At 39.7% G+C, this 25,864-nt stretch overlaps 1 protein-coding gene across 5 annotated transcripts in view; it reads right to left on the reverse strand.

Annotated features, from left to right (window-relative positions):
• The window catches only part of tmc6b (transmembrane channel-like 6b), a 50,659-nt gene extending 26,251 nt beyond the window's left edge, over nucleotides 1–24,408 (reverse strand). The window contains exons 1-9 of one of the 5 annotated variants that reach the window (XR_009823757.1): nucleotides 21,351–21,602; nucleotides 17,150–17,305; nucleotides 12,350–12,483; nucleotides 8,005–8,172; nucleotides 6,707–6,862; nucleotides 5,177–5,285; nucleotides 5,014–5,098; nucleotides 4,587–4,844; nucleotides 218–438 (exon numbers count right to left, since the gene is read on the reverse strand). Coding sequence is in view for 4 of the 5 variants with exons in the window: in XM_062032431.1 (XP_061888415.1) it covers nucleotides 218–438; nucleotides 4,587–4,844; nucleotides 5,014–5,098; nucleotides 5,177–5,285; nucleotides 6,707–6,862; nucleotides 8,005–8,172; nucleotides 12,350–12,483; nucleotides 17,150–17,205 (1,187 nt within the window). In the remaining variant the exon portion in view is untranslated. Of the gene's footprint in view, nucleotides 1–217; nucleotides 439–4,586; nucleotides 4,845–5,013; nucleotides 5,099–5,176; nucleotides 5,286–6,706; nucleotides 6,863–8,004; nucleotides 8,173–12,349; nucleotides 12,484–17,149; nucleotides 17,306–17,384; nucleotides 17,447–20,341; nucleotides 20,452–21,350; nucleotides 21,603–24,200 lie in introns of those variants that run through there. The other 4 variants (XM_062032431.1, XM_062032430.1, XM_062032432.1 and 1 more) reach the window with 4 other exon arrangements.
• Nucleotides 24,409–25,864: the final 1,456 nt, after the last annotated feature.

Below are 25,864 nucleotides of genomic sequence, written 5' to 3' on the forward strand. Positions count from 1 at the left end.
TGAGGGACGCCTCAGTTATGGAAATCTGGCAGTAATGTCAATGCAAGGATCTGCCAATGTGTTTACCGTGGTCCAAGTTCCTCTACACAACAGGAGTACTCTAGTGTTTTTAGGAATTAGTTGCAAAAATGTTTGTCTCCCAAGGTACGGTCGGTATGTTGTCATACCTGGTCTATGTTTACAAGTGCATTACCTTTAAAAAAAAAAGAGTGCCTACCTGTACACAAGGATGATGCAGGTGATAAAGAAAGCCATGCCTATAGTGAAGAAATAGGCAAGGGGCATCTTGTAAGGCGGATGCTTCGACGTGCAGTCTAGGCTGCTTCCATTGGCTGGAGAGATGTACTGCTGTCCGTTCTCACTTTGGTTCCTGCAGCTCTTTTGCAGCGTGTAGTTACAGTAGTATCCATAGTACATCACCGTGTCTGAGAAATAGCCCTGAAACATGATGAACATGCACACAGGTGTTGGACAGTCGCACAGAGATACACATGAGCCACAAGCTAGCTCTCACAGTACGCTGCCGGTTCAACACAAAAGTCACCAAACTATCAACCAACAACTAATATGCTTTGTGCATTAGTGTCATTTTGTTTATTTCTACCATTTATAACTTAATAAATAAATAATGATTATACTACATGTCTCATAAATGTACAAAACCCAAAACCAGTGAAGTTGGCACGTTGTGTAACTCGTAAATAAAAAGAGAAAACAATGATTTGCAAATTATTTTCAACTTATATTCAATTGAATAAACTGCAAAGACAAATGAGTTAATGTTCGAACTGACAAACTAATTTTTTTTGCAAATAATCATTAACTTAGAATTTAATGGCAGCAACACATTGCAAAAACGTTGCCACAGGGGCATTTTTACCACTGTGTTATATGGCCTTTCCTTTTAACACTCAGTAAACATTTGGGAACTGAGGAGACTAATTTTTGAAGCTTTTCAGGTGGAATTCTTTCCCATTCTTGCTTGATGTACAGCTTAAGTTGTTCAACAGTCCGGGGTCTCTGTTGTGGTATTTGACACTTAATAATGCGCCACACATTTTCAATGGGAGACAGGTCTGGACTACAGGCAGGCCAGTCTAGTACCCGCACTCTTTTACTATGAAGCCACGCTGTCGTAACACGTGGCTTGGCATTGTCTTGCTGAAATAAGCAGGGGCGTCCATGATAACGTTGCTTGGATGGCAACATATGTTGCTCCAAAACCTGTATGTACCTTTCAGCATTAATGGTGCCTTCACAGATGTGTAAGTTACCCATGCCTCGAGCACTAATACACCCCCATACCATCACAGATGCTGGCTTTTGAACTTTGCGCCTATAACAATCCGGATGGTTCTTTTCCTCTTTGGTCTGGAAAACACGACGTCCACAGTTCCCAAAAACTATTTGAAATGTGGACTTGTCAGACCACAGAACATTTTTCTACTTTGCATCAGTCCATCTTAGATGAGCTCAGGCCCAGCAAAGCCGGCGGCGTTTCTGGGTGTTGTTGATAAATGGCTTTGGCTTTGCATAGTATAGTTTTAACTTGCACATACAGATGTAGCGACCAACTGTAGTTACTGACAGTGGTTTTCTGAAGTGTCCCTGAGCTCATGTGGTGATATCCTTTACAGACTGATGTCGCATTTTGATGCAGTACCGCCTGAGGGATCAAAGGTCCATAATATCATCGCTTACGTGCAGTGATTTCTACAGATTCTCTGAACCTTTTGATGATATTACAGACCTTAGATGGTGAAATCCCTAAATTGGTTGCAATAGCTCGTTGAGAAATGTTGTTCTTAAACTGTTGGACAATTTGCTCACGCATTTGTTGACAAAGTGGTGACCCTCGCCCCATCCTTGTCTGTGAATGACTGAGCATTTTTCATGGAAGCTGCTTTTATACCCAATCATGGCACCCACCTGTTCCCAATTTGCCTGTTCACCGTGGGATGTTCCAAATAAGTGTTTGATGAGCATTCCTCAACTTTCTCAGTCTTTTTTGCCACTTGTGCCAGCTTTTTTGAAACATGTTGCAGGCATCAAATTCCGAATGAGCTAATATTTGCAAAAAATAAAGTTTTCCAGTTCGAACGTTAAGTATCTTGTCTTTGCAGTCTATTCAATTGAATATAAGTTGAAAAGGATTTGCAAATCATTGTATTCTGTTTTTATTTACAAATTACACAACGTGCCAACTTCACTGGTTTTGGGGTTTGTACATTCTATCCTAACAACAACATGACTGCAATCTGTTCGTCACTTCTCTTGGACTGCTTTTGTATGTGTGCAGGCGCGCCCTGCGCATACAATCCATCATCCTTCATAGCTTACCAACGTCGTACTAAAACATTTTGATAGATTATTGAGCGCCGTGAATAATGTTCTATATTTTCACTGGAACGTACACCATTTTGGTGATGTTTACTTGAGTCATTTTGCAGTCTACACGTATGTCTTATGTGTGACTGTCATCATAATGCAGCCTACACGTATCTCTAATGTGTGACTGCCATCTACTGGTCACACTTATTATTTTGCCATGTACCAAATAAAATAGCTCAGAGGTCGGTAAGCACAACCAATTTTTGTCGATTTTTGAGAAAATGAAAGGATTATAAGTCTATCTCATCTCTCTCTCTATCTTTACACATTTTAAAATGATGGCTGTCAATCAACATTTTCAGGAGATTTTCAGAGTTAAAGGTGCAGTTTGCAGGGGTGCTCCATCAAAAGCTGGCGTAGGCTAACAAAAAAATTGTAGTTCAGCTCGAATAATGAGCTATTAATGGAAAAAGAGATATTTAAAAGCCTACTGAAAGCCACTACTACCGACCACGCAGTCTGATAGTTTATATATCAATGATGAAATCTTAACATTGCAACACATGCCAATACGGCCGGGTTAGATTAGTAAAGTGCAATTTTAAATTTCCCGCGAAATATCCTGCTGAAAACGTCTCGGTATGATGACGTCTGCGCGTGACGTCACGGATTGTAGCGGACATTTTGGGACAGCATTGTGGCCAGCTATTAAGTCGTCTGTTTTCATCGCAAAATTCCACAGTATTCTGGACATCTGTGTTGGTGAATCTTTTGCAATTTGTTTAATGAACAATGAAGACAGCAAAGAAGAAAGCTGTAGGTGGGAAGCGGTGTATTAGCGGACGGCTGCAGCAGCACAAACACGTAGCGGCTACGTCGTAGCCGGTGTTTCATTGTTTACATTCCCGAACGATGACAGTCAAGCTTTACCATTGGCCTGTGGAGAACTGGGACAACATAGACTCTTACCAGGAGGACTTTGAGTTGTATACGCATGCTTGTGGAGATGGGACAACAGAGACTCTTACCAGGAGGACTTTGAGTTCTATACGCGGTATCGTGAGTACGCAGCAGCGACTTCCAAACATTTGATCGCTTGCCCGTACGTGCGTGCCGCTATGTGCATGTCACGTACGTAACTTTGGGGAAATATATGTGCTGTATGAACTTTGGGGAGGTGAACGGTACTTTGGGCTGTGGGATTGAGTGTGTTGTGCGGGTGTTTGATTTGTATTGGCGGGTTATATGGACAGGAGGGGGGAGGTGTTTATTATGCGGGATTAATTTGTGGCATATTAAATATAAGCCTGGTTGTGTTGTGGCTAATAGAGTATATATATGTCTTGTGTTTATTTACTGTTTTAGTCTTTCCCAGCTGAATATCAGGTCCCACCCGCCTCTCACAGCATCTTCCCTATCTGAATCTCTTCCACTGCCCTCTAGTCCTTCACTCTCATTTTCCTCATCCACGAATCTTTCATCCTCGCTCAAATTAAGGGGGAAATCGTCGCTTTCTCGGTCCGAATCGCTCTCGCTGCTTGTGGCCATGATTGTAAACAATGTGCAGATGTGAGGCGCTCCACAACCTGTGACGTCACGCTACTTCCGGTACAGCCAAGGCTTTTTTATCAGCGACCAAAAGTTGAGAACTTTATCGTCGATGTTCTCTACTAAATCCTTTCAGCAAAAAGATGGCAATATCGCGAAATGATCAAGTATGACACATAGAATGGATCTGCTATCCCCGTTTAAATAAGAAAATCTCCTTTCAGTAGGCCTTTAAGACCGAAGGGCTTTAAAAATAGATGCTATAGGTCCCTGAACTTGGTTCCTTAATGAACACCAGGCCTAATCAACTGTCATTAAAACAGTTAGCTCCATCTTTTGAAGCTTCTTCCACTCCCGTCCTTGCACGCTACAACAAAGATGACGGGGAGAAGACGCTGTCGAAGGTGAGCCACGTAAATAAGACCGCCCACAAAACGGCGCATCCTGAAGCGGCTGTCAGAAAGCGGCTTGAAGATGATCTGTAAAACATCATCTATGCAATATTTTGACCAAAGAACCACCATTACATGTTATGTAGACCACAAGGAAGTGTTTTACATTTAGAAACAAAAAAAAATTACCCCTTTAATGCGCCTTTTGTATGAAAATAGACCTGACTAGACCCGCTCATCGGCAGTGCGCCTTTTAATACGAAGGGCCCTATGGTCCGGAAAATACGGTATTTTGACAAGAGAAACCCAGCTTACTGCTCCTGTGAGGACCTCCAGGCCAGTGAAGGTGGCTCTGTCGTCAGACACGGGTGGAGGGTGCACTGCCTGGGGAAGCACTATGAACGCGCCGGTCAGCATAAAGAGGAAGAGGTTGAAGAAGAGCAGAGTCTTGAGGAACAGGAAGTACGAGAGGACTCCACTGCCGAAACGGCCGCTGACTCGCTTGAGTGCCACTTGCCACAGCTGGAGGGAGTGCATGAAGGAGAGCCAGCTGTACCAACACTGTCTGCAGGCCTAGCAAGACCAACATTAATAACATACATGTCAATCATTCAGAACATTAGGTCAGGCAACTACACTCATACCACTACACGTCTTAACACATTGTTTACAATGATGAATTAATACAATTGAGCACAATGATTGAGGACACTGATAGATAAATGGGGGAGGAGTAACTCACTATGATAAGGAAATATTTGAATCGACTGCAGCAGGGGATCTGATTTCCCGAGAATGTGCGTCGTCCTTTTTGCAGAGCTAACATCCTGCGCACAAACACATAAGAATAAAACATTGTATGATTGAAGCTATTCAAGTTGAAATACGAGCAAACAAGCGTTTACCGGAGTTCACTCTTTTCTGACACACTGAGAGGCATCGCTCGCAGCATGCTGACTCTGTCGCTGACTGACAGGATTTGCAAATTATTCACCAGACGATCCTGTTTATTTACTAGAACACAAAGATGGACAATTTGTCTATGTTAGGCATTAGTAGGGGTGTAACGGCACACAAAAATTTCGGTTCGGTACGTACCTCGGTTTAGAGGTCACGGTTCGGTTCATTTTCGGTACAGAAAGAAAACAACAAAATATAAATTTTCTGGTTATTTATTTACCAAATTTGTAAACAAAGGCTTTATCTTTTTAACATTGGGAACACTATAATAATTCTGCCCACGTTAATCAACAATAAACTGCCTCAAGTTGTTGCTCAGATTAAATAAAATGACAAAACTTTTCTTCTACATATAAAAAGTGCAACATTAAACAGTTTCAAGTCAACTCATCATGCTTAATTTATTACAGCATTTGGGAAGTCTGTAGTTGATTTATTATGTAAATGTTATATTTTTATCAACATGTGATAGCAGGGACCCTGCCATTCAAAACTAGGCTGCTACATTACTAATGATTAATGTAACTATTGCTGAAAAAATAGTACAAAAGCAATAGGAGAGACTATTCATCCCTGAACACCATGGAGTTCATGTAGGCTTAATGATGCACTTACATTCTTATATCAACTATCAGAGACAGAAACTCTTCATTTAACATAATGTCCTTTTTTGCCGCTTCAACACAGCTCAATCAACACAGAAAAAGGTGAAGTGAAATAACAGACAGACAGGGCTTTGCTGTCCGTAACACACACACACACACCGCAAAATGAGCTAACGTTACGCTAAAAGCGAATTAGCCTTCACTTAAAGCCAGGACTGCGAGCGAGCTGAGCTGCCTTTTATATTTCTAGACAGTCAACGGGCTCATAGTGATGTTACTAGTAGTTGACTGGGAGGTGTTTATTAAAATTTGGGGAGAGTCCGCTGCCTGATGCTTACCTGCTAAACGCTAAGCACTGACTACATGCGCTCTGAATACGCACTGCTGATTGGCTGTTACCGCTCTGAATACGCACTGCTGATTGGCTGTTACCGCTCTGTTTGTAACCAATCAGATGGTTGTGTGGGTGGGACAATGCTGGGTGCTGTGTAGAGTACTGACATAGAGACAGAGGCAGAAGGAAGCGGAGGCGGCTACTTAATATGTTCGTGTGGAAACTCGTTCGGTACACCTCCGAACCGAACCGTAACCCCCGTACCGAAACGGTTCAATACAAATACACGTACCGTTACACCCCTAGGCATTAGTAAAAAGTATATTTAGGTACACACCTAAGCTACACAATTGCCAATTGCATAATCATTTTACGAGGCATTTGTAAAGCCGTTTTATTTATTGAGCATCTAATAAACTACTACTATAATGAACAAGTCATATGACATCCGTTTCAATACAGTCTTGGATGTCCTTCCGACAGTGCAGGTGTACCTAATGAAGAGTCTGGTTTTACTGTACATGAGTCCTTCTCACCCTCTACGTCCGTACTGTCCGTTTCCAGGCTAAAAGCTTGTATACACGGTCTGGCCGAGCGTGAGAAGTCTTTGATGGAAGGTCTGCTCTGCCTGCGCCTCCGAAGTTGCATGGTCCTGTTGTAGTACTGAGAGATGATGGCTCCTCTGCTGCGACCTTAAAAGCATTAACGTACGTTGCTAAGACGGCAATAGACAAATGTGCACAGTATTTTTCAACTCTGAGACCAAAAAATATGCTACTGCTGTGGGCTTTCAGTTTTTTTTTTTAGTTGTTACACATGGCTTACAGCAGGGGTGTCCAAACTTTTTCCACTGAGGGCCGTACACGGAAAAATGTAAGCATGCGGGGGCCATTTTGATATTTTTCATTTTCAAACCTCAACAAAATTAATGGATTTTTTTTTTCAACATTTAGGGCTCCCGGGGACCATAAAGGGTCTCAGTCATTAAAATATAAAAAATAAGTCAAATTATTATTATTTTTTATTTAACGCTTACAGTAAATCTCTATATCAACTTCAGTTTGGAAAAAAAAAAGGTTTTATGCCTTTTCTGTCAAAGACAACTTTGTTTTTTATAGTAAAACTGAAATATGCAGTATTTAGTAATTAGAGCCCTAAAAGATCAATAACGCAAGACACCATTGATTTTAATTCTTTAATATTTTTGAATAATCACAGTGAAATGTTAAATAAAATCCTACTAAATATATTTGGGATCCAAAAGGTCCCCCACTCATAAAGTGATACATTTTTATTAGTTTTTTTTTACTTTTAACACTTAAATTACGAGATCAACTTCAAATATATCTGTCGATTTTACGTTTGAACTATTATTTTGTTTGTATTATGCTCTTTTGTCAAATGAAACTTTTATGTTTTTTTATGGCAACCACACAATATATGCAATATTTTTTCCACATAAAACATTTTAAAGTGATATTTTTTAAGTAATAATTCATTATAACATAGATTTTTAGTCTTTTTTTTTTTTTTTTTAGCAATGGCAAAAAAAAGAAAAATAAAGACAAAAGAAAAAAAACAGTCTGCATGGCAGCTTTGTGTCAACATTGCAACTTTTTCTTGTTAGATTTCACCTCATTCCACTTTTTTTTAATGTTTTTTTAAATTTTTGCAATATTATCAATTTTGCAATTTTTGCAGAATGTGTGGCGGGCCGGTAAACAATTAGCTGCGGGCCGCAAATGGCCCCCGGGCCGCACTTTGGACACCCCTGGCTTACAGAAATAGCTCTGTATTGACTATGTGTGACGTGTCTTGTTTTTGTGGAACCAACCGATGGTGCGACTCGGCATAGAAGACAGGATCTTCAAGGTGGCTGAAGACCATTGTTCACTATTGGATGGGTCCATCACTCTTTCACCATCATCCCATCCCAGCGCCCCCCCCTGCTTCCTCCTCTGCCTGAACCCAGGTCCAGGGCTAGACAGGTGTGCCACATTATCTGAAGAGTCCAAAGAACACACACTGTTATGTTATGTAGTTATGTGGAACCAATACCTGCAAAAGTAGGGGAAACGAGTGTATTTGTTCTTCTGTCCACCCATTCTACAAAACCCAAAACCAGTGAAGTTGGTACGTTGTGTAAATCGTAAATAAAAACAGAATACAATGATTTGCAAATCCTTTTCAACTTATATTCAATTGAATAGACTGCAAAGACAAGATATTTAATGTTCGAACTGAGAAACTTAATTTTTTTTGCAAATAATCATTAACTTAGAATTTAATGGCAGCAACGCATTGCAAAAACGTTGGCACAGGGGAGTTTTTACCACTATGTTACATGGCCTTTCCTTTTAACAACACTCAGTAAACGTTTGGGAACTGAGGAGACCAATTTTTGAAGATTTTCAAGTGGAATTCTTTCCCATTCTTGCTTGATGTACAGCTTAAGTTGTTCAACAGTCCGGGGGTCTCCGTTGTGGTATTTTAGGCTTCATAATGCGCCACACATTTTCAATGGTAGACAGGTCTGGACTACAGGCAGGCCAGTCTAGTACCCGCACTCTTTTACTACAAAGCCACGCTGTTGTAACACGTGCAGAATGTGACTTGGCATTGTCTTGCTGAAATAAGCAGGGGCGTCCATGAAAAAGACGTTGATTGGATAGCAACATATGTTGCTCCAAAACCTGTATGTACCTTTAAGCATTAATTTTGCCTTCACAGATGTGTAAGTTACCCATGCCTTGGGCACTAATACACCCCCATACCATCATAGATGCTGGCTTTTGAACTTTGCGCCTATAAAAGTCTGGATGGTTCTTTTTCTCTTTAGTCCGGAGGACACAACGTCCACAGTTTCCCCAACATTTTTTAAATGTGGACTCGTCAGACCACAGAACACTTTTCCACTTTGCATCAGTCCATCTTAGATGAGCTCAGCGAAGCCGGTGGCGTTTCTGGGTGTTGTTGATAAATGGCTTTCGCTTTGCATAGTAGAGTTTTAACTTGGACTGACAGTGGTTTTCTGAAGTGTTCCTGAGCCTATGTGGTGATATCCTTTACACACTGATGTCCCTTTTTGATGCTGTACCGCCTGATGGATCGAAAAGCATGGGCATTCAATGTTGGTTTTCAGCCCTGCTGCTTACGTGCAGTGATTTCTCCAGATTCTCTGAACCTTTTGATGATATTACAGACCGTAGATGGTGAAATCCCTAAATGCCTTGCAATAGCTGGTTGAGAAATGTTGTTCTTAAACAATTTGCTCATGCATTTGTTCACAAAGTGGTGACCCTCGCCCTATAGTCTTTCTTCCCACTTGTGCCAGATTTTTTGAAACATGTTGCAGGCATCAAATTCCAAATGAGCTAATTTTTGCAAAAAATAAAGTGTTCCAGTTCGAACGTTAAGTATTTTGTCTTTGCAGTCTATTCAATTGAATATAGGTTGAAAAGGTTTTGCAAATCATTGTATTCTGTTTTTATTTACCATTTACACAACGTGCCAACTTCACTGGTTTTGGGTTTTGTAATTGCTAATTTTCTCTTCTTAACTGGTTACTTTCTGCTGTAACAGTGTTCCTATTAGCGTTCTGTTGAAGTGTAAGAAGCATTTATTATTTTATTTTCTTTAGTCTAGAAAAGCTACCAGCTTTTTACTGTAGTTTTCTCAAGTAGCAACAATAAAATATAGAGAAAAGCAAGCTGTGCATCAAGCAGAGGTGTTATAACACTACAATAACACAAGTGCAAGATACAATTAAGTGCCACACTGCAAACTAAACAGCAGCTTTAGTGTAGAATTGCACATTCTTTTCAAAGTGCCCTTCTGCCGATTGCTGTGCAGCTCCGTCTTTATCTTTAGCACAATGAACAGTGTAATAGATGCTGTTGTTACCTCACACAATTGTGGCTAAGTTCAGGCTGGAAGTCTTTCAAATCAATGTCTTTGTCTTGCCAGTTGGTAACTTTGCTAGCATTAGCATCCCTATCGCCCGCTTGAGTCTCTCTATGCCGTCACAACAGTTGGGTGCTCAGATTAGTCGTGCAGCCGCTACTTTATTGCTGCTTCCCAAACGTTACAAATAGCCATACTTTTATTCAACTGACCATTCTTTTATAATATCCGAACGCTTGCCGCACTTTAACTTTAAGATTCGGGGGTGCATTGTTTTTAAACTCTTTCGGTGTTGTCTGCCAAGTTGCTGTTTTTGTCAGTCGCAAGCGAGGACGTTACTCTCGTATTATGTCATCGCTAAAGTCTCGCAAGATTAGCCCGGCCATATTTTGTAGCAGATCTCCAAATCAACCGATTCAAGACTTTCCAACCGGACATTGACCAATCCATACTAGTCGCTATACTGTTGGATAAGCTCAGAACAATCGGATTTGATAAAACCTCATCGAGCTGGATTCAATCTTACTTGGAGGGGAGGAAACAGGTGGTAGAGGTGAACGGCACCGTGTGCCCCCCCCTCTCAGTAAGATGTGGAGTCCCCCAAGGCAGTATATTGGGGCCTTTAATGTTCCTAATATACATAAACGACATGTCATCAGCATGCGGCTGTGAATTGTTCCTGTTTGCGGATGACTCGGCCCTGCTGGTATCCGGCATTGACAAGTCACAGGTGGAAAAAATCCTCAGTGCGGAACTCCTTAGTATTTGCACCTGGCTCGCTGACAACAAGCTATCCATACACTTGGGTAAAACGGAATCCATCCTATTTGGGTCCCAAATCAATCTCAAAAAAGTCAATGACTTCACTATAAAAGTGGGTGACATTGTTATCACCAGGAAAGATGAGGTCACCTTCCTAGGTTCCATTCTAGAGGCTAATCTTTCCTGTGATAAAATGGCAACCAAGCTAATCAGAAAGGTCAACCAACGAATGAGATTTCTCTACAGAATCTCCTCTCTGGTCAACAAAAGCACCTTGAAGATTCTAGCGGGAACTCTCATTCAACCCTTTTTCGATTACGCTTGCACCTCCTGGTACTTTAGCACCTCCAAAACCCTCAAATCTAGACTCCAAACATCCCAGAACAAGCTAGCCAGGTTACTTTTAGACCTGCACCCCAGATCGCACCTCACTCCTACCCACTTCTCCAAAGTGGGCTGGCTCAGGGTGGAGGACAGAGTAAAACAACTTGCACTGAGCCTAGTCTATAAAAACCGCTACACCTCCCTGATACCGAAGTACATGTCAAACTACTTCCTTAACGTAAATGACCGCCATAACCACAACACCAGGGGGAGATCCTCAAACCCAGAATCCTTAAACCCAGATTCCGATCTAACAAAGGTCTTAACTCATTCTCCTTCTATGCTATATGGAATGCGCTCCCAACAGGTGTAAAAGAAAGTGCATCTCTATCCTCTTTCAAAACCGCACTAAAACAACACCTCCAGGCAACTTCAACCCTTGAATAACACTTTCCCCCCTCCACATCCCACCTCCCCGGATTGTAAATAACCAAATGTAAATAATCAAATGTATTTCTAGTGTATATACTTGTTCTTATGCTATCTGAACTCACTATGTTCTCTGCTTGCTGTACATAACCTACCAAGTCAGACCTACACTGTTTCAATGCCCATTTCTCTGATGATGCAATTGTTGATGACTGAAGTGCTGATATCAACCAAACCCTCCTCATTCCACCCCCCGGATTGTAAATAATGTAAATAATTCAATGTATATACTCTGATGATTAACTTGTGTGATGGCTGTATTATGATGATAGTATATATTTGTACCATGAATTGATTTACGTGGACCCCGACTTAAACAAGTTGAAAAACTTATTCGGGTGTTACCATTTAGTGGTCAATTGTACGGAATATGTACTGAACTGTGCAATCTACTAATAAAAGTTTCAATCAATCAAAAAAAGATCGATCCAGAGGCTCGCCAAACGATGTATCCATATTGCTTAAGTTAAAATTGGTTTTCGATTTGTACCGATTAAGTTTTACACCCCTAATGAATATCATACCTGAAAATATTTAAAAAAAACTAAATTACCATTACTTAACATGTAATGCGAAAAAATTAACAATATATGAATAAGTTGCCTTAGTTGTAAAAAAACCAAAAAACAACCTAATCTACAGATGGTGGTATGTAGTCTTTGTCAAGCTATCAGTGTAATCACTGGCAAGTCCTTCTGTACCTTGACTCTCCTCATCCAGTTCTTTCTGAAGCTGCTGGAGCTCAACGGCTTCTTCTCCCAGGCCTCTGTTGTTGGTCTGCTCTGCTATCAGCTGATTGAATGAGTCATGAACGCCTTCCTCATCGACTGGACTCCTGACATCAGGACACACACACACACACACACAAACACAGGCTTGAGAATAGAAACATGCACACACAACCTAAAAAACACCATGACAAAGGATGATAATCATGTAAACGTCATCAATATTGCTAAGCAGCCTGAAACAACATACATATCTACTATATACACAGCATTAAAAAGTCCACACAGTGACTTTCGTTTCAGTGCACGCTTCAAAATTAAACATGGTTGTATTCAGTACTTACAGTACCTTAATTATATCAAAGCAAATAACCAAATGCACCCAATGTCATTGCAGTCAAGACCAGAGTTTACCCTCAATTTTTTCAAGTGTCTGAGCAAACACCCAAACGAGGGCTGGACGATAAAACAATGCCAATGTTATCATGAAATAACTTTTCCTTGATAGAAATATGAGACAATTTCGATTTAGGGATGGACTGACCTCTAAAGTTGGCTTGGCCAGTCTGTAACAAACTCGGCGAGACTTAAATTGGTAGAGAGGAGACACGACTGTCTTGCAATCTGCAGACTTTAATATGAGTTGGAGGAACACGGGGGTTTCAGACACAGGAAAATAGTGATGGTATTGTTTAAACTTTTACCGACACTAGTACCAAAATCAGTACTTCTGTACTGTTATGACTGTTCCTGAAACGGTACTAAAAATAAAAAACATAGATAAATGTTTTTAAAATAATGCATTTTTTGAAGACTTTTGTGACTTGCAAGTAAAGTTGTCCCGATACCAATATTTTGGTACCGGTACCGGGTAGGCGCATCACTAAAGTAGTGGCAGGAGCAGTATTGAAACTCTGTATAGTATCAGTGATTTGATCGATGTTTTTTATTATCACAAAATATTTGTTGTTATTGTTTACAAACTTAGGAAATAATAACCAAAAGTAGTTTTTGCGTTTGTTCAATTATGTTGCACTATTGACTTTATTATAGATTGTGTTTGTAATAAAAGAGAATAAGGAAATAATTTAACTACACAATTGATACTGTTACATCGCCACACCCACACACCCTGTGTTTTTGTCTGATATTGTGATCAAATATGTAATAATTCGGTATTGTATATTGCAAGAAAATCTTTTCAAATAAACTGAACAAAAATATAAACAACATTTTTGTTTTTGCTTCCATTTTTCATGAGCAGCATGAAAAAAAAAAATCTAATACCAAATATCTAAAACTTATACTGTATACACAAAATACCTATTCCTCTCAAATATTATTCACAAATCTGTCTAAACCTGTGTTAGTGAACACTTTGTCTTTGCCAAGATAATCCATCCCACCTCACAGGTGCAGCATATCAAGATGCTGATTAAACAGCATGATTATTGCACAGTTGGCATGCGGACTGCAGTAATGCCCACCAGAGCTGTTGTCCATGAATCGAATGTTCATTCCTCTACCTTAAGCCGTCTCCAAAGGCATTTCAGAGAATTTGGCAGTACATCCAACCGGCTTCACAACAGCAGACCACGTGTAACCACACCAGCCCAGGACCTCTACATCCAGCAGGTGCTCCTCCATGATCGTCTGAGACCAGCCACTTGGATAGCTGCTGTAACAATTGGCTCGCGTAACCAAAGAATTTCCGCACAAACTCTGAAAACCGTCTCAGGGAAGCTCATCTGTATGCTCGTCATCCTCATCAGGGTCTCGACCTGACTGCAGTTCGTCGTCGTAACCGATTTGAGTGTGCAAATACTCACATTTGTTGGCATCTGGCACGTTGGAGAGGTGTTCTCTTCACGGATGAATCCCAGTTTTCACTGTTTAGAGTAGATGGCAGACAGCGTGTGTGGTGTGGGAGAGCGGTTTGCTGAGGTCAACATTGTGAATCGAGTGGCCAATGGTGGGGGTGGGGTAATGGTATGGGCAGGCGTATGTTATACACAACGAATGCAAGTGCATTTTATTGATGGCATTTTGAATGCACAGAGATACCGGGACGAGATCCTGAGGCCCATTGGTGTGCCATTCACCCGAGACCATCACCTCATGTTGCAGCATGACAATGCACAGCCCCATGTTGCAAGGATCTGTACACAATTCCTGGAAGCTGAAAACATCCCAGTTCTTGCATGGCCAGAATACTCACCAGACATGTCACTCAAACTATAGACCTCTTAATGTTTAACTTAATTATTTGGATACTATGTACAATACATTTTTATTTACAGAAGTATGTTATTTAAGGCAGAAGTTTGCACTTTATTGATCTCAATGTTGGAGATGGTTTATTTGCATATGATGTGCAATGCTAACAGAAGTATTATATTCTAGCAGAGGTATTGCTTCTCAATGGAAGCTCTTAATTTAATTATTTGAAAATTATTCCATAGCAATTTTTTTTAATATATATAAATCTGGTTAAAAAAGAACATTATACAAATTACAATTTTGCCAAGAGTAAGATGCAGTGTATGCAGTATTTCAAACTACTATTTTTTGATTAAGTAAAAAAAACTTGTTTTGAATTATTTTGAATGGTTATTGTCATTGAATTATTATTTGAATTAAATTCAATGTTTTTTTTTAAACATACGGAAAAAAATCAGAAGCAATCGTAAATCCAGACACTCAATAAAGCATAACTGCCCATTTCAGAGTGGCCTTTTATTGTGGGCAGCCTAAAGCACACCTGTGCAATAATCATGCTGTTTAATGCCACACCTGTGAGGTGGCATGGATTATCTTGGCAAAGAAGAAATGCTCACTAACACAGATTTAGCCAGATTTGTGAACAATATTTGAGAGGAATAGGTCTTTTGTGTATATGGTAAACGTTTTAGATCTTTGAGTTCAACTCATGAAAAATGGGAGCAAAAACAAAAGTGTAGCGTTTATATTTTTGTTCAGTATATATGAAAAAACGAATGCCATCAAAAAAACGCGGGCCAAACCAAAATGCATCAATTGAATTGGTTTTAGTCAGCCCCTTAAGAAAACCAGTAGCTATAAAATGATAAAATAAAACAATGAATATATTGCTCAATAGACAATATTTCTAATATTTTTTATGCAAGTCCATATATGCTGAAAAGCCTTTCTCACAGCCATTTCTGCTTAAATGCCAGTTTGCACGTCTTTTCTAGCTGTACTAAATAAAGATGCAAAACAGCGGCCGCAGAACAGTTTAGGCTTGATAAATCACACTGGATGTGCTAGATAGTTGTATTTGCATTTTCTCCTTTTGCTATTGTGGGTGTTGTGATAACCGGCATATATTCTGCATATTAATGAAGCCAGACACATTAATGGATTGCGCTGCTTATTTTGCTCAGAGACAGAATCCTCTGCGCATGAGCTTAGTAGACGTGCAATCAAGTTTGCACGTGTTTTAGTACATGCAAACCTTTAGTAGATCAGGCCCAAAATGTGTATTACATTTTAACAGAAGTGTAGATAAAACCATGTTACAACAGAAAGTAACGAACTAAACGAGCAAGTAAATTAATAATAGTTTGAGAAATGAATATATGTGGAAATAACGCAATATCAATGTTACAACATACATCAGCAGCTAAATTAGGAGCCTTTTTAACTAATTTTTTAATTGTTCTATTACCCTTTATATACCAAATAATATGTTGTCTTATTATGGGTGTAACGATTGGTTTGAACAACAATTTGATTCAATTCAGAATTTTAAATTGCCGATACGATTCAGGGACAATACTATTTTTTTTTTTTTTAGAATGATACGATCTGAAACGATTCAGTGAGTTGAAATAGATTCAGGAACTTTTTGGCAAAAAAAATAAACCGATGTGACTGTGAAATAAATATTGTATACTGGACACTACAGATGAAGTTTCCTATATTCTTGTTATTTCTTGTGAGGGATATAAGAATACATGAATTAACATACGAGCAAGTTAACAACAATTAATGGCCAGTTCGTTCACATCTTATTTGAATATGAAGTGCAACCAACATCAGGATTAATTTTTTTCTTTTAGTGCCGAAAGCGCGCATACTGGCCTGTCCTGCTGAAACCCAACACTCGTGGAATTATAACATGATGATATATTACACACACTAACAAGGAGTGAAGGAAACCTCTTGCACACCTGTGAAGTGAAAACCATTTCACTGACTACCTCTTGAAGCTCATCGAGAGAATGCCAAGAGTGTGCAAAGCAGTAATCAGAGCAAAGGGTGGCTATTTTGAAGAAACTAGAATATAAAACATGTTTTCAGTTATTTCACCTTTTTTTGTTAAGTACATAACTCCACATTCATAGTTGTGATGCCTTCAGTGACAATCTACAATGTAAATAGTCATGAAAATAAAGAAAACGCATTGAATGAGGAGAAAGTGTGTCCAAACTTTTGGCCTGTACTGTTTATGATTACAAAGTCCCAGATAAAAATGTGATAATGATTTGATACTAATGGAGGAGGTCAACATTGCATTCCCAGGTTGGTCAAAAGAGTGTAAACAAACCTGAGGCTCTGTGTGCAAGCAGTGAGTTTAAACAAGCAAACAACCTAAGAACTTACAGACAAACAACGTCAAAGAGCAAAACAGTCCAATCACCTTTTTGTTCCTTACTGCCCGCCCACATGTTACGCAACGACAGGTAAGCTTCAAGCAGAAAAAAAAGGGCCTTTTGAGAACATCTAAATCAAAATAATTCCCACACTTACTCCAGTCCAGCTTCCATGAGAGGGTGTCCCAGGTCAAAGTTGACATTCCGAGCCATTCTTGTCCCGTACGTCCACAGGTCGGCTCCTTGCTGTGGTGCTCACACACACGGCAGATCATAGATCCTGTCCACTCCCACCATGGCGCTGACTCTCTACCTGAGAGAAAAGAGGAGTCACAAAAGAGGCGGAACCATGAGAGCAGGTGAAGGAAGAAAAAAAAAAAACAGCACAGTACTTTGGAATCTGGAAGCACAAGTTGGGACCGGCACCGTTCACTCATCAAGATGCAGTTAGTAATGGTTGGTTCGGCTGGGTGTCGAAAATAAACAAGATACACAAATATACAAAAGCAGATTTCTCAGTGACGAAATGTAAAATACTGTCATTGATTTAAGTATCATGTTAAAATGACTAATTAGTTTCATTTTTTAAATCAGATTAATCACACTAATGAAATGGGATTAGTCTAGATCAATGGTTCTTAACCTGGGTTCGATCGAACCCTAGGGGTTCGGCGGAGGTCAAAACACACCCGACTCATCGTGTAAATACAAACTTCTCCCTATCGGCGTATTACGGATACGGCAACATTTAACTGATTTGCAGGTGTGTAATTTGTTGTGAGTTTATGCACTGTGTTGGTGCACTGTGTTGGTGCACGGTTCATTTTGTGCACCAGTAAAAAAAAATGATAACACTTTAGTATGGGGAACATATTCACCATTAATTAGTTACTTATTAACAAGCAAATTAGTAACATATTGGCTCTTAACTAGTCATTATTAAGTACTTATTAATGCCTTATTATAGGGGTCGGCAACCCGCGGCTCCGGAGCCGCATGCGGCTCCTTGACCACTCTGATGCGGCTCAGCTACATGCATGCCGACCCCCTCGATTTTCCCAGGAGACTTATGGATGTCAGTGTCTCTCATAGATTACTCCCAGGGATAAATAATCCTATTAACACTCTAATTACTATATAAAGGGCGTGCCCTAATTGCACTGCAGTAATTGTCCTCTATAGCATTTACTTACAGCGTGCCAGGCCAGCCACATGTTGTATGTTGTTATTACTTACTCACACAGGAGACAGCAAAGCATAGTTACTCATCAGCCACACAGCTTACACTGACGGTAGCCGTATCAAACAACTTCAACATTGTTACGTTACAAATATGCGCCACACTGTGAACCCACACCAAAAAAGAATGAAAAACACATTTCTGGAGAACATCCCACTGTAACACAACATAAACACAACACAACCATTACCCAGAATCCCATGCAGTCCTAACTCTTCCGGTCTACATTATACACCCCGCTACCACCAAATCCCCCCACACATCAACCCCCCCCCCCTCTTCGTGGTTGGTTGAGCGGAAGAGTTAGGGCTGCATGGGATTCTGGGTATTGGTACCGTCAGTGTAAGATGTGTGGCTGCTGAGTTAATAGCCTTGCTGTCTCTTACGTGAGCAAGCTAAAACTGCATTCCACTTGTGGCCGAGCAGGTACACTGACTGGGCAGACTGTAGAGGGCGCCAAATGCAGTGTCATCACACTCTGACATTCGAGAGTCTCCCGGGAAAAATGAGAGGGTTGGCAAGTGTGACGCAAGCGACATTCATCCAAAACTCGCGGGGTGCACTAACATCAAATTCCCACATTAAAGTGCGTGCCGGTGCGTGTGTCTGAGACCCCTGGTTAACATAGCACAAAGTATGTAAGCTTTGTATGCGGTGTTTTTCACTTTAAATTTTAAAAACATTTTTGTGGCTCCCATTACTTTCTTTAATGTGTGAAACTTGCCAAAATGGCTCTTTGAGTGGTAAAGGTTGCCGACCCCTGCCTTATTATAACCCTAAACCTCTAACCCTGGCCCTAACCAAATAACTCTAAATTAAGTCTTTGTTATTTAGAATATGTTCCCCATACTAAAGTGTTATCAAAAACATATAACTTTGTCTAGAATTTGAAAAAAAAACAATTTTATTTTTCACTAAAGAAGGGTTCAGTGAATGCGCATATGAAACTGGTGGGGTTCGGTACCTCCAACAAGGTTAAGAACCACTGCTCTATACTGTATATATCAGAGATGCTACAAAAGCGTTGCTTAATTTATCTGTGGTACATACAGTCGTGGTCAAAAGTTGACATACACTTGTAAAGAACATAATGTCATGGCTGTCCTGAGTTTCCAGTAATTTCTACCACTCTTATTTTTTTGTGATAGAGTGATTGGAGCACATGCTTGTTGGTCAAAAAAAACATTCATGAAGTTTGGTTCCTTTTAGGGCTGCAACAACTAATCGATTAAATCGATTAAAATCGATTATTAAAATAGTTGCCGATTAATTTAGTCATCGATTCGTTGGATCTATGCTATGCGCATGCGCAGAGTTTTTTTATTTTTTATTTTAAATAAACCTTTATTTATAAACTGCAACATTTACAAACAGCTGAGAAACAATAATCAAAATAAGTATGGTGCCAGTATGCTGTTTTTTTTCTCCAAAAAAATACTGGATACAATAGAAATGTAGTTTGTCTATTTTATCCGTTTATTAATCGATTAATCGAAGTAACAATCGACAGATTAATCGATTATCAAATTAATCGTTAGTTGCAGCCCTAGTTCCTTTATGAATTTATAATGGGTCTACTGAAAATGTGACCTAATGTGCTGGGTCAAAAGTATACATACAGCAATGTTAATATTTGCTTACATGTCCCTTGGCAAGTTTCACTGCAATAAGGCGCTTTTGGTAGCCATCCACAAGCTTCTGGTTGAATTTTTGACCACTCCTCTTGACAAAATTGGTGCAGTTCAGCTAAATTTGTTGATTTTCTGACATGGACTTGTTTCTTCAGCATTGTCCACACGTTTAAGTCAGGACTTTGGGAAGGCCATTCTAAAACAATAATTCTAGCCTGATTTAGCCATTCCTGTACCACTTTTGACACGTGTTTGGGGTCATTGTCCTGTTGGAACACCCAACTGCGCTCAAGACCCAACCTCCGGGCTGATGATTTTAGGTTGTCCTGAAGAATTTGGAGGTAATCCTCCTTTTTCATTGTCCCATTTACTCTCTGTAAAGCACCAGTTCCATTGGCAGCAAAACAGGCCCAAAGCATAATACTACCACCACCATGCTTGACGGTAGGCCTGGTGTTCCTGGGATTAAAGGCCTCACCTTTTCTCCTCCAAACATATTGCTGGGTATTGTGGCCGGCAAACAGCTCAATTTTGGTTGAGAAATGTTGTTCTTAAACAATTTGCTCACGCATTTGTTGACAAAGTGGTGACCCTCGCCCCAGCCTTGTTTGTGAACGACTGAGCATTTCATGGAAGCTGCTTTTATACCCAATCATGGCACCCACCTGTTCCCAATTAGCCTGTTCACCTGAGGGATGTTCCAAATAAGTGTTTGATGAGCATTCCTCAACTTCCTCAGTCTTTTTTGCCACCTGTGCCAGCTTTTCTTTAAAATGTTGCAGGCATCAAATTCCAAATGAGCTAATATTTGCAAAAAATAAAGTGTACCAGTTCCAACATTAAATATCTTGTCTTTGCAGTCTATTCAATTAAATATAATTTGAAAATGATTTGCAAATCATTGTATTCTGTTTTTATTTACCATTTACACAACATGTCAACTTCACTGGTTGATGACGAAGCACAAAAGTATGCTTTTTTTCCTACAATTTGGCTCACTCACAATGCGAGAGAGACAAGCGGTAGAAAAACGGATGGATGGACAACTGCTGATTCTGTCAGTTTCTCACACTGCAAATCCGAGCAATATTTGACCATCTTTCAACTTTTAAGGAAAGAACAAATGCGTCGCCGAACAACAACAAAAATCACCATTTCATTGCACAACAACAGCTTTGTCCAAGTCGACAACAAAAGCAAACACATGGAGTATTGTAGTCATCTTCACTGCCAGCTGTCGGTAGCAAAGTTACTTTTAGTGGAAAAAGTGCATCCGGTTGTAATTATTATATATTTTATTGTGTAAATATTTGTGTACTCGTGTATTTAACAGGCAACTATTTCGTCCAATGAGACAGAATAAAGTAGTCAAAAGTTTAGAACTTTCGGTTTGTGCAGATAACAGGTAAAGAAACAATATGGCGAAAGGGTAAGTAATATGCATATATTGTCGTATTGTATAAAAACATGTTTATCAATCAACTCACCAGTTCGATCGTCTTCTATTCGGCGACAGTCTGCGCCATGTTGTGGCAGTCAAAACAGTCCCGCAGCATGGGCGAAACCATTGTCCTCAGAGGGGTGTATTGTTCCGGTTTTTTTTTATTTTGCTTTCCCCAACTTGCAACAAACAACGAACCATTTAGTGTTACAGTCCATATCAAGACGACATTCACTGGAGTTAACAATGATAAACACTGACTCCTAACCTTTTGGGACATGATGTAAAGCGAAATGATATGAAACTGTGTGTGTGTTCCCGTACTAAAAATGGTGTCGCCCAAAATGCTTTTTGTGTTCTCAACAAAACAAAAGTATCGCCATCAGTGTAACGATCAACATTGCCATCGTTTTATGACTTAGTTTAAGTGTCCTTAACCTTTAAGAGTTTACTTAACATGTTTTGGTATACCTTAAATCAGTGGTCCCCAACCACTGCGGACCGATTGGTACCGGCCGCAAAAGAAAGAAATTAAAAAAAAAAAATTTTTTTTTAAAATTAAATCAACATAAAAAACACAATATATACATTATATATCAATATAGATCAATACAGTCTGCAGGGATACAGTCCGTAAGCACACATGATTGTATTTCTTTATGAAAAATAAATAAATAAATAAAATAAAAATAATACCACCACCCCTATAGCTAGAATTCACTGAAATTAAAGTATTTCTTATATATATATGGGGCGGCATAGTTAGTTGGTAGAGTGGCCATGCCAGCAACTTGAGGGTTCCAGGTTCGATTCCCGCTTCCGCCATCCTAGTCACATGCCGTTGTGTCCTTGGGCAAGACACTTTACCCACCTGCTCCCCGTGCCACCCACACTGGTTGAAATGTAACTTAGATATTGGGTTTCACTATGTAAAGCGCTTTGAGTCACTAGAGAAAAGCGCTACATAAATATAATTCACTAATTCACACACTAATATATACACTACCGTTCAAAAGTTTGGGCTCACATTGAAATGTCCTTATTTTTGAAGGAAAAGCACTGTACTTTTCAATTAAGATAACTTTAAACTAGTCTTAACTTGAAAGAAATACACTCTATACATTGCTAATGTGGTAAATAACTATTCTAGCTGCAAATGTCTGGTTTTTGGTGCAATATCTACATAGGTGTATAGAGGCCCATTTCCAGCAACTATCACTCCAGTGTTCTAATGGTACAATGTGTTTGCTCATTGGCTCAGAAGGCTAATTGATGATTAGAAAACCCTTGTGCAATCATATTCACACATCTGAAAACAGTTTAGCTCGTTACAGATACTACAAAACTGACCTTCCTTCGAGCAGATTGAGTTTCTGGAGCATCACATTTGTGGGGTCAATTAAACACTCAAAATGGCCAGAAAAAGAGAACTTTCATCTGAAACTCGACAGTCTATTCTTGTTCTTAGAAATGAAGGCTATTCCACAAAATTGTTTGGGTGACCCCAAACTGGACGGTAGTATATATATATATATATATATATATATATATATATATATATATATATATATATATATATATATATATATATATATATATACAGTACAGTACACAGTAATGAAAACACAGTTGTTCTACTAACTGTACTGTGCTTGCTGCTTACTTAAAAAAAAACAAAAAAAACACTTACCTTTCACTATTTGAGTGGCCTTTGTTCTGCCATTTGAGTACTGGCGAGCGATCTCTGAATCTGGGAACATATCCTTAACGGATTTGTTGAAAACATCCGCAAATGAGAATAGTGGGGGCCCTTAGGGAGATTTTAGGGTGTGTTCGTTCACTTTTGTCTAAAAGCGCCAAATTTGGCACAGGTGTAGCTCAGGGCATACTTCAATGATTTGGCTAGGGCGCCGGTGATCTTTGGGGTCGCCACAGCGGCTGATCCAATATGGCCACCACCTGAACACGCTTTTGCCTCTACATTTGAACCAGATGAGCTACAAATCCAAACTTGGTGTCTATTTCATGTTTTTTGACAATTACAAATATGATGGAAAAATCGTCTTTATCATTGGGTGTGTCTGGACACCTAATTAGCATATTTCCAAGATGGCGGCTATGTAAAAATTAGGTGTACCTTAACTTTTGATACTTTTGGCAAACTATTTTAGGTTTTTTGAGCATCAGAAACATACTGGAATGATCAGATTTATGATCATTTATTTATTAGAGCACTTTAATTTCCATATTAACAACATAGCCATTATCTACCAAAATGTATTGCACATATACTTCAACACAGATAGAATGTAAAGCTACAGATATATTTCATTGTAACATTAGTAAAAGTAGAGAAAGTCAGTGTTGCAAGTAGTCAAAGAGTAGTTGCCCTTTAAGCGAAACCAATGTCTTCAAAATGTCACAACTACAGCCGACCCCCCCCCCCACCCCGACATTTCATATACACATTAGAAAGGAATCATGCATGTTGCACCAGGTTTTACTCATAACAATGCCCAAGTTACGTCCAATGTCTTCAGAATAGCAAAACGCCACTTGGAAATATGCAAATTAGGGGTTTAGACCAGGGGTCGGCAACCCAAAATGTTGAAAGAGCCATATTGGAGCAAAAATACAAAAACAAATTTGTCTGGAGCCACAACAAATTAAAAGCCATATTACATACAGATAGTGTGTCATGAGATATACATTGAATTGAGATGACTTAAAGGAAACTAAATGACCTCAAATATAGCTACAAATGAGGCATAATGATGCAATATGTACATATAGCTAGCCTACATAGCATGTTAGCATCGATTAGCTTGCAGTCATGCAGTGACCAAATATGTCTGATTAGCACTCCACACAAGTCAATAACATCGACAAAACTCACCTTTGTGCATTCACGCACAACGTTAAAAGTTTGGTGGACAAAATGAGACAGAAAAAAAAGTGGCATAAAACACGTCCTAGAAAGTCGGAGAAAGTTATACATGTAACAAACTAAGGTGAGTTCAAGGACCGCCAAAATTAGTAGGACAAAACGGCGCTCGCCAAATACTCGAATCAGTGAAGCATGTTTAATATAAACAGTGTGCTTTATAACAATTAGGGAGGTTTGTGTCATGTTTGTCCTCCTACAGAAACCATATTAAAACAAAAAATATATATTTTTTCCCCTCATCTTTTTCCATTTTTCATACATTTTTTAAAAAGCTTCAGAGAGCCACTAGTGCGGCGCTAAAGAGCGGCTCTATAGCCGCGGGTTGCCGACCCCTGGTCTAGACACCCCCCCCCCCCAAAAAAGAGCATTCCAACACATTTCTAATTGTCAAAACACATGAAATAGACACCAAGTTTACATTTGTAGCTCATCTGTTTCAAATGTTAGAGACAAAAGCTATTACAAGTGGCGGCCATATTGGATTGGCCGCTGTGGCGACCCCAAAGGTCACCGGCGCAGGCGCCCTAGCTAAATCATTGAAGTATGCCCTTAGCTACACCTGTGCCAAATTTGGCGGTTTTAGACAAAAGTGAACAAAAATATCCCTAAGGGCCTCCACTAGAACGGGATGTTGCTTGCAAGGTGGCCCATAACACTGCGTTGCCGCCGCCTTGTGCTTCTCTGACCGTTCATGAGTGACTATATCCAATCGGCCACCGAGTTATGGGTTATAGATAAACTTATAGATAACGGAGACATACACTACCGTTGAAAAGTTTGGGGTCACATTGAAATGTCCTTATTTTTGAAGGAAAAGCACTGTACTTTTCAATGAAGATAACTTTAAACTAGTCTTAACTTTAAAGAAATACACTCTATACATTGCTAATGTGGTAAATGACTATTCTAGCTGCAAATGTCTGGTTTTTGGTGCAATATCTACATAGGTGTATAGAGGCCCATTTCCAGCAACTATCACTCCAGTGTTCTAATGGTACAATGTGTTTGCTCATTGGCTCAGAAGGCTAATTGATGATTAGAAAACCCTTGTGCAATCATGTTCACACATCTGAAAACAGTTTAGCTCGTTACAGAAGCTACAAAACTGACCTTCCTTTGAGCAGATTGAGTTTCTGGAGCATCACATTTGTGGGGTCAATTAAATGCTCAAAATGGCCAGAAAAAGAGAACTTTCATTTGAAACTCGACAGTCTATTCTTCTTCTTAGAAATGAAGGCTATTCCACAAAATTGTTTGGGTGACCCCAGACTTTTGAACGGTAGTGTATATAATAGTCTCCTTTTCAGGTGAGAGGACGCTGAAGGCAGTGCCTTTAAGGCACGCCCCCAATATAGTTGTCCGGCTGGAAATCGGGAGAATGGTTGTCTCGGGAGATTTCCGGTAGAGGCGCTGAAATTCGGGAGTCTTCCGGAAAATTCGGGAGGGTTGGCAAGTATGCCAATATGGCCCGCTACATTATTTTATGTGGCCCGCGAAAGCCTACCAAGAATGTGTCAGTCAATCGATCAATCAAAGTTTATTTACATAGCCCTAAATCACGAGTGTCTCAAAGGGCTGCCCAAGCCAAAACGACATCTGCGGTCCTCTCCAAG

The sequence above is a fragment of the Entelurus aequoreus genome, linkage group LG22 (genome assembly GCF_033978785.1).
Source record: "Entelurus aequoreus isolate RoL-2023_Sb linkage group LG22, RoL_Eaeq_v1.1, whole genome shotgun sequence".
Taxonomy (NCBI): Eukaryota; Metazoa; Chordata; class Actinopteri; order Syngnathiformes; family Syngnathidae; genus Entelurus; species Entelurus aequoreus.